This window comes from Littorina saxatilis, linkage group LG12 (assembly GCF_037325665.1).
Source record: "Littorina saxatilis isolate snail1 linkage group LG12, US_GU_Lsax_2.0, whole genome shotgun sequence".
Classification (NCBI taxonomy): Eukaryota; Metazoa; Mollusca; class Gastropoda; order Littorinimorpha; family Littorinidae; genus Littorina; species Littorina saxatilis.
The window spans coordinates 26,309,312-26,324,780 of record NC_090256.1 but is presented as its reverse complement, the minus strand read 5'-3'; the positions used below and the strand labels follow the sequence as shown (position 1 = coordinate 26,324,780).

Genomic DNA, 15,469 nt, shown 5'->3' with positions numbered 1-15,469 from the left:
TACTTCAAAACTGGCTTTAATAACCATGTGCTAGAGAAATCGTCATTATACAAGAAGTAATTTTAAAAAAGAGGTGAATTCCTTGGTAAGTAGCATTGCGTATCTTCAGTAAAAATCAACAATTATGCAATATCTAAAAGCATTATAAAAATAATCAGCATCTCCATCTGAACGTAAAATTGTATGAAAATGATTTTAAAACTTTAAAAGAAAACATGCTACCAGTTTTATCACAGATCCTTGCATGCATCTCTCACTGCATAACGTGAGATAAAAAATATTTTAAAGTTTCAGACATGACAACACAATTATGTACTGTGGAACCTGCAAGAAGGACACCCTTGGGATGGTCAACAGTGTCCATACCATACAATGCAGGTACATTTTAACGGAAAAAAGCAGGTATGATTAATTTATGGAATGTTTAATGATTAAAGGCCAGGTGTCCTTTGTTGAAAGGTGTGCTCGTACCACGTACTGTACTGGTAAATAAATGCAGCTCAAAATCTGAAATATCTGCTAAGGAATAGCCTCCTTCAGGAAGAGGTATAAGGCACTTAGAAGTAGCCACCTCCCGTCCCTGATGACCTCAACAGACACAAGATTAGGAATGTTTCGAAGAAAATTTAGTATACTGGTACCCATTCTTTAGACCACCCAAATCTGAGAAAACAAGGTCTTAACAAAACTTATGAACTTAAACTGATTTCATAATACAGCAAAACACACAAAAAAATTCAAATGAGTATTTCAGAGACAGGATTTTCCTTCAACCAACAACTTAGGCAATTTTATTTTTAAATCAATCTTAAATGGAATATTGTCTTGGTATTAAAGCTAGAGATTTTGAAAACAGAGAGCATAAAGCCACATAAAGGAAAACATTTGGGTTCACAGTATTAAACAGGAGGGGAAACCATGCAATTCCAAGTGTAATCTATGTTATTACATCAGATATAGAACCAGCTTAACGTTGAATAGATTCTTCAGCTAATTAACCATCTTGTAAAATTGTATTTCAGGAATTAAATATGTTCATACTTTATTGGTTGAATACAGCCGATTCGAACTCTTCCACCTCATTCTCCAAATCAAACAATGCATGTGGCAAGAAATCACATCAAAAGTATTAACAAACATAAAATCTATTATGCGTTAAAATGTAAAAGCAGACAACATGCAGTTACTTCATGCAATAAAAAAGCAATTAATACAACTATGTTTTTGCCTGTCTTCCATGAAAGTCAATTAGAATGAGGTCAGTCTTTCTTTTTTTTTTTCGCTTCAGTGGAACACCCTTTAAGACCTAAAAAAAAAAAAAGCAGGTCTAAATAAGGAGAGAGGCTTGAAACAGAGGTCAATTTACATAGGTTATCAACAGAAAATGTGAGAAATGAAGGTCTCAAAGTGGGGGAGTGTTTTAAAGGGGGTTCCACTGTACCTGTATAAAGGCTGCCCATATCCTCTTTTGTGGCATCAGTAGCTCAGTTTTTCCATTCTTGTGTAGACATAATCAGCTGTGATCAATGTACAAGCAGCAATCAAATTTTCTGCATACACTTCTTAACTATCAGTTTTGTTGCGTAGCTTTTGTTATTGACATTTTAGCATTTATGATTCTGAAAATAACACAAATCCCACAACACACCCAGACATGTTATTCTCATATGGAAGAATGTGACATGTAAAAAGGCCTTCATCCATGACTGGAATGCATACTTTTTGTTGTAATAAATACAACTAAGCATATGTATAAATCGGTCTATAATATTCACATCACTGCAAAGGGACATGCAATTAAAAATGTTTACCAGGTGTATCCAAGTCATAAACCATTATTAAATACCATTGGCTAACTACTATAAGATACCAAAACCAGTTTCAGACTGAGGACACTACAATAGATAACCCACAATATCAGGACTATTGTTCAAATAATATGACTGCTAGCTTATCTACTGACACAATCTACAGTACGTACGCTACTGTAAAATCTATATTTATCTGAGAACAGTTCAGATTTCATGATTAAATCAGAAAAAAATGAAGAGACAGTCTTGTAGTGTGGTGCTAATAGAGCACCAAACACACTGGTCCATTATTAACGATCTTTTAAGAATGCCCCAACCCTCCTGTATCTTCTTGTGGGGGTTAAAGCTGAAGATTAACTTTTTTTCTTCAGATCAACTAGCAATTGAAAGAAGAAAGGCCCGAATCCACCTTTCACTAGCCTGGATAGTTTCCCCTGATGTGTGTGTGTGTCGCACCTACTCGACAAGGTTCCCACTCATGCATTCCACTGCACAAGGTTTTCTCCTCTATCAATAGTCTGCTTTTGAAGGGCAAAAAAAATAACGTAGTAGCCAAACTGAATAACCTTCAGTCAAAACACAACAACAACGCTATACATTAACACATTAATCAATCAAACTTTCAGCTCAGATCAGAACACATTCAGGCTATATATCTGCAGAAATTGGTTTCTTGGCCCTAGTACATGCCAAAAGTTCACTCAGAAATAGCCTCACTTTCAGATGAGATCTGCTGCTTTGACTGCTGTTTTGACTGAACCAACACGTATTTCACTTCACTTCACTTCATCCATTTAGCAACCACAATTGTCATCGATTATTCTGCCGCTTTTTGTGTGGGCATGCTGGATATTTTCGTGTTTCTGTAATCCACCAAACTCTGACATGGATTACAGGATCTTTTTCGTGTGTACTTGGTCTTGTGCTTGTGTGTACACACGAAGGGGGATAAGGCACTAACAGGTCTGTACATAAGTTGACCTAGGTGATCAGAAAAATCGCGACCCTCAACTGACCGGGATTTGAATACTCAACCTTCCAAACAGTTCTCTCTTGTATAAGATCTTGTTCATTGTTCAAAACAAACCATGAAAAACCAAAAGGAAGCCGAAGTAAAGGGGAAATGCAGACAGACAAAATCTACAGAACACATCCGCTAATTGTCACAAATCAAGTAGCTCATATAATTAAATAAATCAGCCAATTAATCCAGGCAAAGTCTACAAAATACATCCACTATGCTCTAGCAATAAGCCTGGTGCGCAAAATTGTACAGTGCCGTGAGCAAATAGTCAGGGATGGTGAAACCTACGCTCTGTTTCCTGTTCTTGCAGGAAATGCCAGGCTTCTGTGTAGAACTGCATTCCTCATCACAAAGTATGAAGCTCAAGCAATTGATTAAATAAATCAATCAATCAATCATTGTCTTGTGTATTGCCTTTCAGCTTAAAATAGGTGTAAACAGGGACGTCCATGAGCTTTATCTTCACCATAGAAATCCATAAGAGATAGACTGCTAACATTCCAAAAACAAAATTAAAAAGACCAAGAGCATTAAAGTTTATGGAATGTTCAACCGACAAAACAAAACATTCACTAGAAGCTCCGTCTATTGGTTTTTAAAGCAAACACTTTAAACTTCAATAGATCAAGGTTTTAATGAATCTTTTGTTTTGACGTTAACTTATCACTCTTGCTTTTTTTCATCTTCACCATGTTTTGAAACAGGCTGCCTCTTCCATGCACACGTTTTTCTGTACAATACTTGAAGGGAATATAGGTGAGCCTGTTGTCCAGAAGGTCGTTTAAAGCTAAAGTACTTCCTTTAGTCTAGTCAAAAATACAGACAGCATTTAAAAAAAAACATACAATAAAACAGAAAGCAAAATAGATGCATTGATGGCTAGTTCTATATGGGGGGAAAGCTTAGAAAAGAATATTATGCCAAAAGAAGCATAAGTTTAGAAACAGATAAATGTATCACAAAGAAGGAGAAGACGAAAAATAAAAAAATATTATGCCATTCCCAATATCAAAATCTCACTCTTATTCTCAAGCCATAAAAGCGTGCGAGTACTACTTGCACTATTCCATGTTTCAACTTTTCTGCATATTAGCATTCTGACTAATACGGAAAAACAAACAAAACAGAATCTCTCCAAGGCATCACGATGTTGGCCTTCTGCCACTAAACTCCTCAGACTTCTCTTGCATGTCTCACTGCGCTGAGCACTTTTAACACCGCTTTAGCTTTAACTTTCCTTCAGTGATCTAACTTTTCACACGTCATGTTCTGGGTCTCCATGCAACACACCACACTTTCAGTGCCACAGTCAAAAAACACTGGCTGTTTGTTTTTTCTGGAATCTCAGCGTTTTGGAGCGGGAATGGTCAGCTTATTGGTGCCTTCGGCCTGATCTGCTGCTGACTTCAAGCTGAGGGAGACGACTTTGAAATGTTCCACCAGATCCACGATTGAGTTGAATTGCTGCAGACAGAAAGATCAATGAATGAAAAAAAGATGAGTCAAGGAATGGGTAGTGTACAAATATTTTTTCTGAAAATTCCGCCACAGCACAGACAGGAAATTGAACTCGCACGCCTTGGATTCAGGTACATTTACACCTATTTTGATCCGCTGCAGGTGATACACCCCTTTTTACCTCCCCCCGTCCCTCCACAACACAGGAGCAAATTTGTGCTATTGCAAAAAACTAAATTATCTAGTTTCTGAAATATATTAAATGTTACATTTTCTCAAAATATGCAAATTCATGCACATGAACAAACGAACACACATCAGACAGAACGTACACATTTATAGGCACACCGACATGAGCCAAAAACAGAAAGCAGTAATATCTGCAAGTAGTTAGACTTTGACAACCAACAAGTTTTTAATCCTGCTGTTGACCACGTTTTGAGCTATCATCACGTTTTATGCTATTATGTGCCGGAAAGGAGAGTGCAGACAGGCTCGCAAAGGAAGGAGCAGGTCTTCCCCAGTTCCACATCTCCACTTCTTACATGGAAGCCAAGACTCTTCTGAAACGAAAGTCTCACGACAGTGTGGAAGACTAAGAACAACAACTACAACCCACAGGAAGACCAAATCAACAAACTTGACAGAAGAAGCCAGACCACCATTCTTCGTCTGCGCACTGGTCACTGTGGACTGAAAAAACACATGAAGAGGCTGCATGGGACTCAGTGACACAGCCAAATGTGAGTGTGGCTCAGAGGAACAAACCCCTGAGCACGTTCTACAAACATGCCCACACCTGGAGACAGCACGCCAGCACTACTGGCCGGAAGACACCAGCCTGGGCACCAAGCTCTGGAGACCCACTGCCGATCTACAGAAGACTGCGGACTTCTTGGCAGCCACCGAACTGAGGATTTAACGACCATAACATCAAACGCAGAAGAAGAAGAAGACAACCAACAAGTTTTTAATCCTTCTGTTGACCACGTTTTGTGCTATCATATCATGGAAGGCAAAATTCAAGACCTGCCCTGATGAAATTGCATGAGAACAAAAAGGGTGAGGAAACGCAGCACATTACAAAGTTTTGCTTTTTTTCATTTGTATGTATATATCATATTCCCTTTATTTACTTCCAATATCCTCTTTTTCTTTTGAACAAAACCTACAGTAGTACATGTGATGTGAGGCCCCTCCATGCAGAGGACATCTCCCAACAAAGGACACCTTCTGTTGTCCCCTTGTCTATTATTTTTATCAAAATATACGTCATGACAGCCCAACTGCAATAAAGGGACACTTTTGAAAGGTCCCAAGGGTGTCCTTTCATCACAGGTACCACTGTACGTGATTTTGCAGTGCAATCTTGATCACACAGTTGAACAGTATTCTGTAACTACCTAAACTGAAAATAATGGGGCCGATGCATGGCGACATGGTTTTGAGGCGTGTCTGTGTTTGTCTGCTGTTGGCAAGTCTGATTTTTCACTCTGTTTGGTTGTTGTGTTTGAATGTACCATGTATTGAATGAACTCAAACCATTCCTGTGTAATACACGTGGTTGAAATAAAATCTATTGTCATCATTTTCACGAGTTTTCATTCACAAGCACCTGGGAAATAAATGTCATGTTCCCCATGCAGTAACTCGAGGTGGTGAATGGGTTTGAGCTTTCAGGTGAAACGTGGATTGTCAAAGTAAAAGCCAAACAGGCTGATTGTTTGATGTGTGGAACCATCGTGGCTTTGGATTTGTGTTTCTGGGGACAACGATTGTAAGCATTCACTCTCAAAGACCCAATCAATGTTGATAATTACCGCGGCGACTCATGGTCAATTTGCAACTTATCTCTGTAATCGCAAAATCCACAACGAAAAGTCATAAACACTTAAAAGAAAAGAAATATGCTCAACACTTAGTGAATTCACAGGTATGATCGCAGCTCTGTACATTTTCAGACTGGAAGAAAAGCGTCAACAAGCTACGTTTGACGTCACATACAAGGTTGACGTGTTATCTCGAGCTACTGTGACGATGCTTTGTGGCCCGGAGTTGGATTCTAAAAATTCGTCTCCCTGTGGGTTATTGTGCATTTTGTTGCACAACCAAAATGATGACAAAAACGATGTTTGGTGGCTTGTCGTCAGACCAGCATTTTGTTGTTGGTCCTCGGGGAGCATATCGCCTTTTGTCTCATATTTATCAACCGCGGCCTTCGGCCTTGGTCGATAAAGATGAAACAAAAGACGATATGGTCCCCTTGGACCAACAAAAAAGCTGGTCTGTCAACAAGCCACCAAACATCTTATAGTGTCTTATGTCTTAACATCGGTCTGAACATACAGCAAACTACTCACTGTTTCTCCCTGCTTGAATTTGCCTGCCGCATACATGCTGTTGCTCAGCTTGCGAATAGGGATGTTCCAGAGGCGATTGGACTGCCATATGACCAGTGTGTAAGGTTGGTTGGCATCTCGCACGGACTTGCGAATCAAGAACATGCCATCCTGCAAACAACAAGAACAGTTGTGGGCATGAGTGTGGCGCACAAACTTTTAGAGTGCCGTGGGCAAATAGCTGGACACTGTGAAACCGATCCCCTATTTTTGCCTGTTTTTGCAGGGAACGCTGGGCTTCTGTGTAGAACTGAAAAAGCAGACCAAACCATGAAGCATTTCTGCAACCTGATCTTGTATGTCTATCAAACAACTCTCATGACTGATCTGCAGAGGGTCATTCACTCAACAGCACAAACATTCACTGCAAAAAATGTTCTCACAATTTTAGGTTACTCAATCATGCTTGACATACTTCTTTGTTGATTTGTTTGCTTGTTTCCTTCGCTTTTTTTTTTAAATAACTAATTTTCATAAAATATGACATACAACTGACTAACTCAAGTAAATAATTCACACAAGACTGACCTTCTGTTCACGCTCAAATATTTTTGTCCCTTGGTCTCTGCTGATTTTGCCATGGTACCAGGGATAGCCACTTAGATCATCCTGTGGATTAAAATCAAAATAGAGTGGAAATGATTGTGGTTTCTATATAGTTTTTAATTTTCTTGTTATCAAGATAAAAAAAAAAAGCAAAGAAAGAGTGAGAGACAGATAAGATGCTGACATTCCAAACATGAAGAATTGTAAAGCAACAAAGGGTTCCTTTAACCTTCACCAAATCAAACTTTGGACTACACAGTCCAGATGATATGGGTTGTGCATGACCCATACTTTCTAAAAAAGGTAAAAAGCATGGGTCGTACATGACCCACATACCATCCAAATTGGGATAAACGTTTTACTGTACCCCCTCTTTGCAGAGTTTGGGGCATTCACAACCAACACCATCCGAATAAGGATAAACACTGTAAAATCATGTCACGAATTTCATATGGGCCATACACAACCCACACCATTCTGAATGTGCAGTTCAAATTAGGTCATGGTTTACATGCTTGTTTACAAACGTAATCATTTAAGACCTGGTCAGTTAGGAAGGTTTCATGGTGTTTGGGCTTGCATGAAGTCTGAAGAAAGAAAAAACAACAATTGTTTCAGAGACAGGGACCCTTTGTGAGGCTGTGGGTGGTCCATGACCCAGGACGCACGGCAAAGGACAGTCCTTCTTTGGTCAATGATCATGTACACCACCCAAGATCTGCTTAAGATTTTACAAACAAGAAGAGCAAACGCTCGATCGAGTCACTTTCGCAGTTCTGAATATTATATGAGGCATCAGATGGACAGGAAGAAATTGCTATTCACAACACAATGAGTCACGTTCACATAAAATTTGAGCCCGGTCACTTTTATAGTTTCCGAGAAAAGCCCAACGTTAAGTTGTGTGTTGCCGAACAGAAAAGGCTAGTTATCTCCCTTGTTTTTCTGATAACGTTCGTAAAAGGCTACAGATGTAAATACTTTGATGTAAAGAATAATCCTACAAAGTTTCAATCACATCCGATGAACTTTGTCAAAGATATAAAATGTGTAATTTTTCCTTTGACGCTGACCTGTGACCTTGAAAAAGGTCAAAGGTCAACGAAACCATCGTTAAAGTGTAGAGGTCATTGGAGGTCACGACTAAACAAAATATGAGCCCGATCGCTTTGATAGTTTCCGAGAAAAGTCCAACGTTAAGGTGGTGTCTACGGACGGCCGGCCGGACGGCCGGCCGGACAGACTAACACTGACCGATTACATAGTCACTTTTTCTCAAGTGACTCAAAAACACCCAGCCTGCACGGACAAGTCATACATGTATCCATGCGTTTTATTTTCTGTCTGGGTTTATTTTGTTCTGTTTAGTGAGAACACTTTTAAAACACCAAAGCAAATGAACTTACCCCTGGCGGTGCTACTGCTTTTGCCTGCGGATCGTTGACTGCAAAAAACAAAGCAACCTTTTTTTTTATAACAGACAAAATACATGCTGCTACATTCTATGAAATGTTAGGGTTTTTTACGCCAAGAAACAAAACTTTACCTTATAACCCCTTTCTGTTCATTCCAGAGGAATACATATCCCTTGTTTTTCTTGCTAAGAGTAATGCTACCCCACCACATTTGAAAATGATAAAAACTGTTAAACACTTACACAAAAATCCACCCTGCTCACGGGGCACTGGAGGCTGTGGTGGTGGTTTCTCTGCTGATTTTTTTTTAACCGGTCTGGATGGCTCTAAGACAGACAAAGAAAAAAATGTTAAACTGGAGATCACATTCACCCGTTATTTCTGGTGATTTATCTGTTGAAAACTTAAAATACTGGCCGCAAAATCGGCAACCAAAAGATCTACTCCTTGCTTTTGTTTGTCTTACATTTTTTCATAAAACCTACTGAAAACTTCATCTTTGGCTACCATGATCACTGGTCAACCAAGCAATTAAAAAAACACCATTATTTAAAAGAACACACACTCCAATTATAATCTCATGTCACCCAAGCTGGAACTTTGAAGTTGAGTCTTCTGCTGTGACACTAGATCAAATATTTTTCAGACAAAATTCAGGCAAGAACGCCTGAAAAAAACCCAGTAGCCTGCATATGACAAAAGACAGCAGTCTGCACACATCCCAACCCACCCCATATTTTCTGTACATAGAGCCTTTTTAGTCTTCAAAAAAGTATGTTCAGAATCAATTTCAGATTCAAAAATCAGTCAATTGAAAAAGAGTGGTACTGATGAAAGTGGTTTGGTATTTGGTACATATCTTATTGTTCTTTGGGAATTCCCTCAAGAAAATTTAAGCTGTTATCCTTGGGGATAGCGTGCAGTCACAGAATCACCCAACCCAATTTTGTTTCCTGCATGCATGTATTCGTGGTTTCCAAGGCTTGAGACTTTCGCTGTGACCTTGGAATCTGTATTGTGAATATGCGCGCGCATATGGGGGGTATTCGGACACCGAGGAGAGTCTGCATAAAGTTGACTAGTGGAAATAAATCCCTCGCCGAACATAGGGGTCAAACCCACGCCAATAGCGACAACTGGTTTCCAGGCCAGCGCCACTACCTACTGAGCTACATGTATCTCCCCTCCCATGGGGTTAACAAAACTAGATGTTCAATTTTGTCAGAATCTGCCTGAAAAAGCTGACATAAACCGCCTGTTACCTGCTGGGGGTTTTGGTGGTTCTCTCCTAATTGGTGGTGGAGGCTGCGGAGGATGTGCACTCTGAAAATATACAAAACACAACAGTCGTTTCACAGATGTTTTGTTCTTGGGTTTTTTCTTTCTTGTCTTAAAATGGTAAAGCCTGCATCACACAAGCTCATTAAATGTCATGAAATTTTAGATAGTATTCTTTTTTTATTTTTGACAAATAGTGCAGTCTTTTTGTCATATGTGATTGTTGATGTTTCAGCAAATATAACCCACAGAAGTACAATGACATCATCAAACTGATTGCAGAAAAGAAGAGAAATATCTGAAGCTGCAGAGTAATATACAATTAAAATGTTAACTCATAAACAGATCATTCCTCCCTAGATAATGTGCTATAGACTAAATGGTCAGTTTGATGCCAGTTATATTAAGACCCATACTTTATGATGAGGCCTACAACATGTATTAAGCACGGGTCTTCCTTGACCACTGCCACACAAGTAAGCATTTTATTGCCTCTTTGGGGAATATGAATCCTCATGACACACACCATCTGAACAGGGACAAATACCTTGAAATTCCATCATGACAATTGTATGGGTCTTACAGAACCCACACCATCCTGAGTGTGCTATTTGAATTATATCATTATTTATTTGTTCACCAATGAGCTCTTGCAGTCCCCGAAGAGCATACCTGTAGTTTCACAACAAGGGAAAACCCACATCCTAGAAGCTTCAAAGCAGCAAACACTTGAATGAGACTGTGGGTAGTGCATGACCCAGGAATTACAGAAAAGGTTAAGGTTCTACAGTGGTACCTGCGATGAAAGGGCGCCCTTGGGACCATCCAAGTCTTCTTTTATTGCGTGTGGCCTTAATTTGTTGAAGTTAAAAGATAGACAACAGAAAGTGTTCTCTCTTCTGAGGTGTCCTCTCATCAGAGAGGCCTCACATCACAGGTACCCCTGTACTAGCTTTGCACCCAGCGTCAAATACACAGATCCTATCACCATAACATTCAAATACACTCATTAGAAGCAAGCAAACTTTGAAGGCAATGCTAATGCACATCTAATAATTAAAGGCATTTTTTTTATACATTGTAGCAAAGTATTTAGAAGCAAGTAAAATGGACGTTGAAAAAAATGTTGATTATCAAACCAGTGAAACAGGTAAAGCAATATCTATTACAGCACACACACACAATCACATGACCAGCAGTGACATGAGACGTTTTGGTGTCCATCTCAGTGTTCAAGAAGAGCAAGAAATGTCCTTTTGAAACTTACACTCACTTGAGTTTCTGAGCTGCTTTGAGTCAATAGGCTATACCACAGGTTTTAGAAAGTGATATCTGATGGTGGATGAAATAACGGTTCAAATCCAAAGCCAGCCCAAAAAGAACTCGATCTCTAACATTTCAGTCCATTCTTAATTTTTCATAATGCTATAAATCAACAAGCATAAGATTCAACTCCTCTCTGCACAAGTGTATAAAGTATGATTCTAAACACAGAAAGTACATGGATAATTTATACATATTCTTTAGAATATTAAATATCGCTCGTGAAATATCAAAGCAAAAATGACAAAATCAAACAGGTTCCTCCACCGCTTCAAAATATCAGTGCTTTGACATGTTGAAAATAGGGTCAAAAATGTGTTTTGATTTTTGTTTGTTTAAAAGTTAGTACAAAAAAGAATAAAGAACATACTGATACCAAAAAAAGGGGGGCACTGGCGCAAGGCTGGGTGGGGCGAGGTGGGCGAGGTTGGGTTGAAGTTGTGGCGTTGAGAAAATGAATTACATGTGAATGGGGGTGAGAGGAGGGAAGGTGGAGGGACTTGGGGAGGGGGGGGGGGGGGGGGGGGGAGCTTGCACTTGAAAATTGAAGCACAAGCAAAAGGAGACTAAAAATACACAAAAAAGGGAAGTGCAATGCTTTAAAAATGCAGATACAGAAAATAGAATTGCAAAACTGGCCTGCACCTACAAGTTTGCATTGAAGATCAACACTGTATGATAGAGAGTGAGTGTGAGTGTAGTGTGTGTGTGCCTGCATGCGCGTGTGTGTGTGCATGCGTGCGTGGTGCGAGTGTGTGTGTGTGTGTGCGTGTGTGTGTGTGTGCGTGCGTGTGTGCATGTGTGCGTGGTGCGAGTGTGTGTGTGTGTGCGTGCGTGTGTGCATGTGTGCGTGCCTGCGTGTGTGCAGACACAAGGTTGTGGTTTGCATTCCTACGTCTGCACATAAATTTATATAAGGCTTTTTGTTTCATTTTAAATTAATGCTAATATACACAGTGCTTCTAAAAGAAAAGATCAGTTGGTCAATTAAATCAGGTATATTTGTTTGTACGGAATATCTGTTTCAAATATTTTTTCAATAATTATATACTCAGTGGCAAAAGAAAGTAAACATGTGGCATTACCATTCAATCAAAATCGAAAATTTTTAAGTAAATTTTCATTTCATTAATATACTTACCCGAATCACATAAAAGCATTGACGCAGTCTTACATGCTTAAGGTCTGAAAAGGCTACCCGTCTTAAACAATTTTAAAGGGGAGCAACCCAACACAAAAGTGTAAATACAGGCATGGTAATGACCATCTACCCGGGGAGTTACCTCCCGTCCGGGTTACGTGACGTCACTTCCCCTGTAAACACCACATGTCTTCATACGACTTAATAGACTCAAAAAATCATATGCGGGGTTGGCGGGAGGGCATACACTATGTGATTCGGGTAAGTATATTAATGAAATGAAAATTTACTTAAAAATTTTCGATTAAATTACATATTCTTACTCCGAATCACATAAAAGCAGATAGCTTCAACAAGGCGGTGGGAAAGAAAAATCCAACTCACTCTAAAAAACCTTGCCAAAACCCTGGCCTGCTGCCAAAAGGTCAGGAAAAGGGCCCAGTGAGAAAGAAAAACTAACTCACTCTAACCCTTGCCAGGAACTGGCCCGCTGCCAAAAAGCAGAAAAGGACCTGAGAACTATCCTGATTGACAGTCGTGATGTCTCTCAGGCAAAAGTTGCGAAAGACGACATCAGAGAGCCAGAAATGTGTGCCCAGCACTTCTTCCAATCTCCTGGACCAAGCGACCCAGAAAGAGAACCCAGCCTTGGATAAAGCCGAGCCGAGTAGAGAGGGAAAGACAAGCTGCCCCCCCCCCCCCCTTTCGGATGGAAGGAAATGCACATGCACCGAAAACGATCTATGCGTAAGGTAGTCCGATCAGTGAGGTGAGGGACAAACCTCGCGGCGACCATAAGACGATCACGCCAAAGTAATCAAACTTAGGAATGGCGTGAAGCCCAAGTCGGTGAACCTCTTACTTCCAGCCGAAACTGGAAGCAGCTGTCGTGGACGACTGCTGACGTAAGTCGAAGCTCGAACCGGGCGTGACAGTAGCCTGTGCACTAGCCGGTGAACCTCTTACTTCCGGCCGAAGCTGGAAGCAGCTGTCGCGGACGACTGCTGACGTAAGTCGAAGCTCGAACCGGACGTGACAGTAACCTGTACACTAGCCAGTGAACCTCTTACTTCCGGCCGAAACTGGAAACAGCTGTCGCGGACGACTGCTGACATAAGTCGAAGTTCGAACCGAACGTGACAGTAGCCTGTGCACTAGCTGGTGAACCTCTTACTTCCGGCCGAAGCTGGAAGCAGCTGTCGCGGACGACTGCTGACGTAAGTCGAAGCTCGAACCGGACGTGACAGTAGCCTGTGCACTAGCCAGTGAACCTCTTACTTCCGGCCGAAACTGGAAGCAGCTGTCGCGGACGACTGCTGCTGAAGTGACCGGTGACCCAAAACACAATGACTAAAAGCCAGAGTGTTACAGAACAGTCTGCTTGAAGGTAAATGAAGGAAATTCAAAAACCCCAAGTAAACTTCGTAGCCAAAAACCTGAGAGAGGAGATAAGCCACAAAGAATGACTCCTCCAACAAGCATTGCCAAAGACAATGTCCCCTCAGGAAAAACTGAATGTTACTTCCGAGGCCAACTCAAGCGCAACTTAAGTTTGGACGAAACACCAGAACACGTCTGATCGCTAGAGAAAGACGGAGTCAGACTCTGCGAAAGACGCGCAGGACCAAGTCCAGCAGCTTGTGGCAAACTGAGAAGAACGGGGAAGCCTGAAAACAGCAGCCCCACTCAAACGGAAATCGTCCTATCTCATCTCCTGCCTAAGATGAAATAAAGGAAAGAAAGTCGAAGTCCGAAGCCACAAGAACAGGGAAAACAACAACCATCCCGCCCACAGGTGGAATGGCTGTTGCACCAGCCGAGGCTAAAAAACCCTGGATGCCCTAAGGTCAGCCGCTGTTCCGAAACTCAGACGTACCTATGAAGCGTCTGTGAAAGAAACAACCTCTCCGGTAAAACCGGAAGTGCCACTGCAGCAGCCCGTGGCTGAACTGCTGTTACACAACTGAGGACTGAAGCTGTAAAACCGAAGGACAGCGCTAGCACCGACCAGAAGAGACCTCAGCGGGTGCTCGAGCTGATGGGCCTAGATCACTGTGAAAGGATCGGCTGACGCATAAACAAATATGCACTCATTAGATCAATGGGAGTCCCCCGACCTCACCACTCCCACAAACTATTGGCTGTGTACAGAGACCATCCAATGAAAACTTGCAAGGAGAAGACCCGCCCCGCCATCACCAAAGTGGAGGGCGGAGGGGGGTGTGATCGGGGGCACTTCCTTGGGGAGAGAGGCTAGCTGCTAGGGCTGCCCTTCTCCCTGCCCAAAGGTGATCTAACTCTCGAGAATCAGACAGAGACTGCCCATTGGCCGCCTGCTGAAAAAATCCCGAGGCCTGAGCCTGCTTCCCGTGAGGAGGCTAGCTCTGCTTTAACCCTTGTAGAGAGAAGTCAGAGATCCGCTGATCTCTAACCCACGGGATCTACTTTCTTTCTGGTAACAACACCAAAGTTCAAAAAGCAGATCCCTCTACTCCGATCAAAGCCCAATTGTCCCTCCTAGCCTGCTCAGAGACCTGAGCATGCGAGAGAAACAAGTCCTCCCTACACCCGACTGTAAAGCGAGGTGAAGGGAGGACAGCCTCTTTGTTCCTCGTTCGCCCTAGCCAGGCTGAACGAGTGGAGATGCCACCAGAGTCCTGACACACACTAAGCGTGAAATGTTCAGTGAACTCCAGGAAAGAGCGCGAGAGCGCTCTGACGATCATCTCCGAAAAAGAGGCAAATTCCAAAAACTGACGTCCAAATTCCTCTAAGTTCCTGCGTTCCCATAAAGGTGTACGCGGAAGAGCAAAGACGCCAGCAAACTCCGACCCAGCTTCAGCCAAGGGAACTTCCTATGACAGGAAGAAACAAAAGACGAAGCCTGAGTAGCCGAAGACAGCCGAGGCTGCGCGTGTTCCGGAACTGACCCGTGAAAAACCGGGTAGCAGAACCGGAACCCGTGGATACCACTTCCGGTAGGAGATGGCCAGCCAAAACCTGCGGAAGATGGTACCCACATGGAAGGTGACTATCAAACCGGAAGTAGGAAAACTCCTCCTTCGCGGAACGGA

At 41.7% G+C, this 15,469-nt stretch overlaps 1 protein-coding gene across 5 annotated transcripts in view; it reads right to left on the bottom strand.

The window, feature by feature from the left end:
- LOC138981625 (B-cell linker protein-like) overlaps window positions 1-15,469 on the bottom strand; it is a 49,583-nt gene continuing 34,114 nt past the window's right edge. For all 5 annotated transcript variants that reach the window (XM_070354608.1, XM_070354609.1, XM_070354612.1 and 2 more), the window contains 6 exons: window positions 9,916-9,976; window positions 8,896-8,979; window positions 8,645-8,682; window positions 7,221-7,301; window positions 6,654-6,803; window positions 1-4,299 (listed from right to left, as the gene is read on the bottom strand). In XM_070354608.1, coding sequence (XP_070210709.1) covers window positions 4,180-4,299; window positions 6,654-6,803; window positions 7,221-7,301; window positions 8,645-8,682; window positions 8,896-8,979; window positions 9,916-9,976 — 534 coding nt within the window. In that variant the 3' untranslated portion in view covers window positions 1-4,179. The remainder of the gene's footprint in view (window positions 4,300-6,653; window positions 6,804-7,220; window positions 7,302-8,644; window positions 8,683-8,895; window positions 8,980-9,915; window positions 9,977-15,469) is intronic.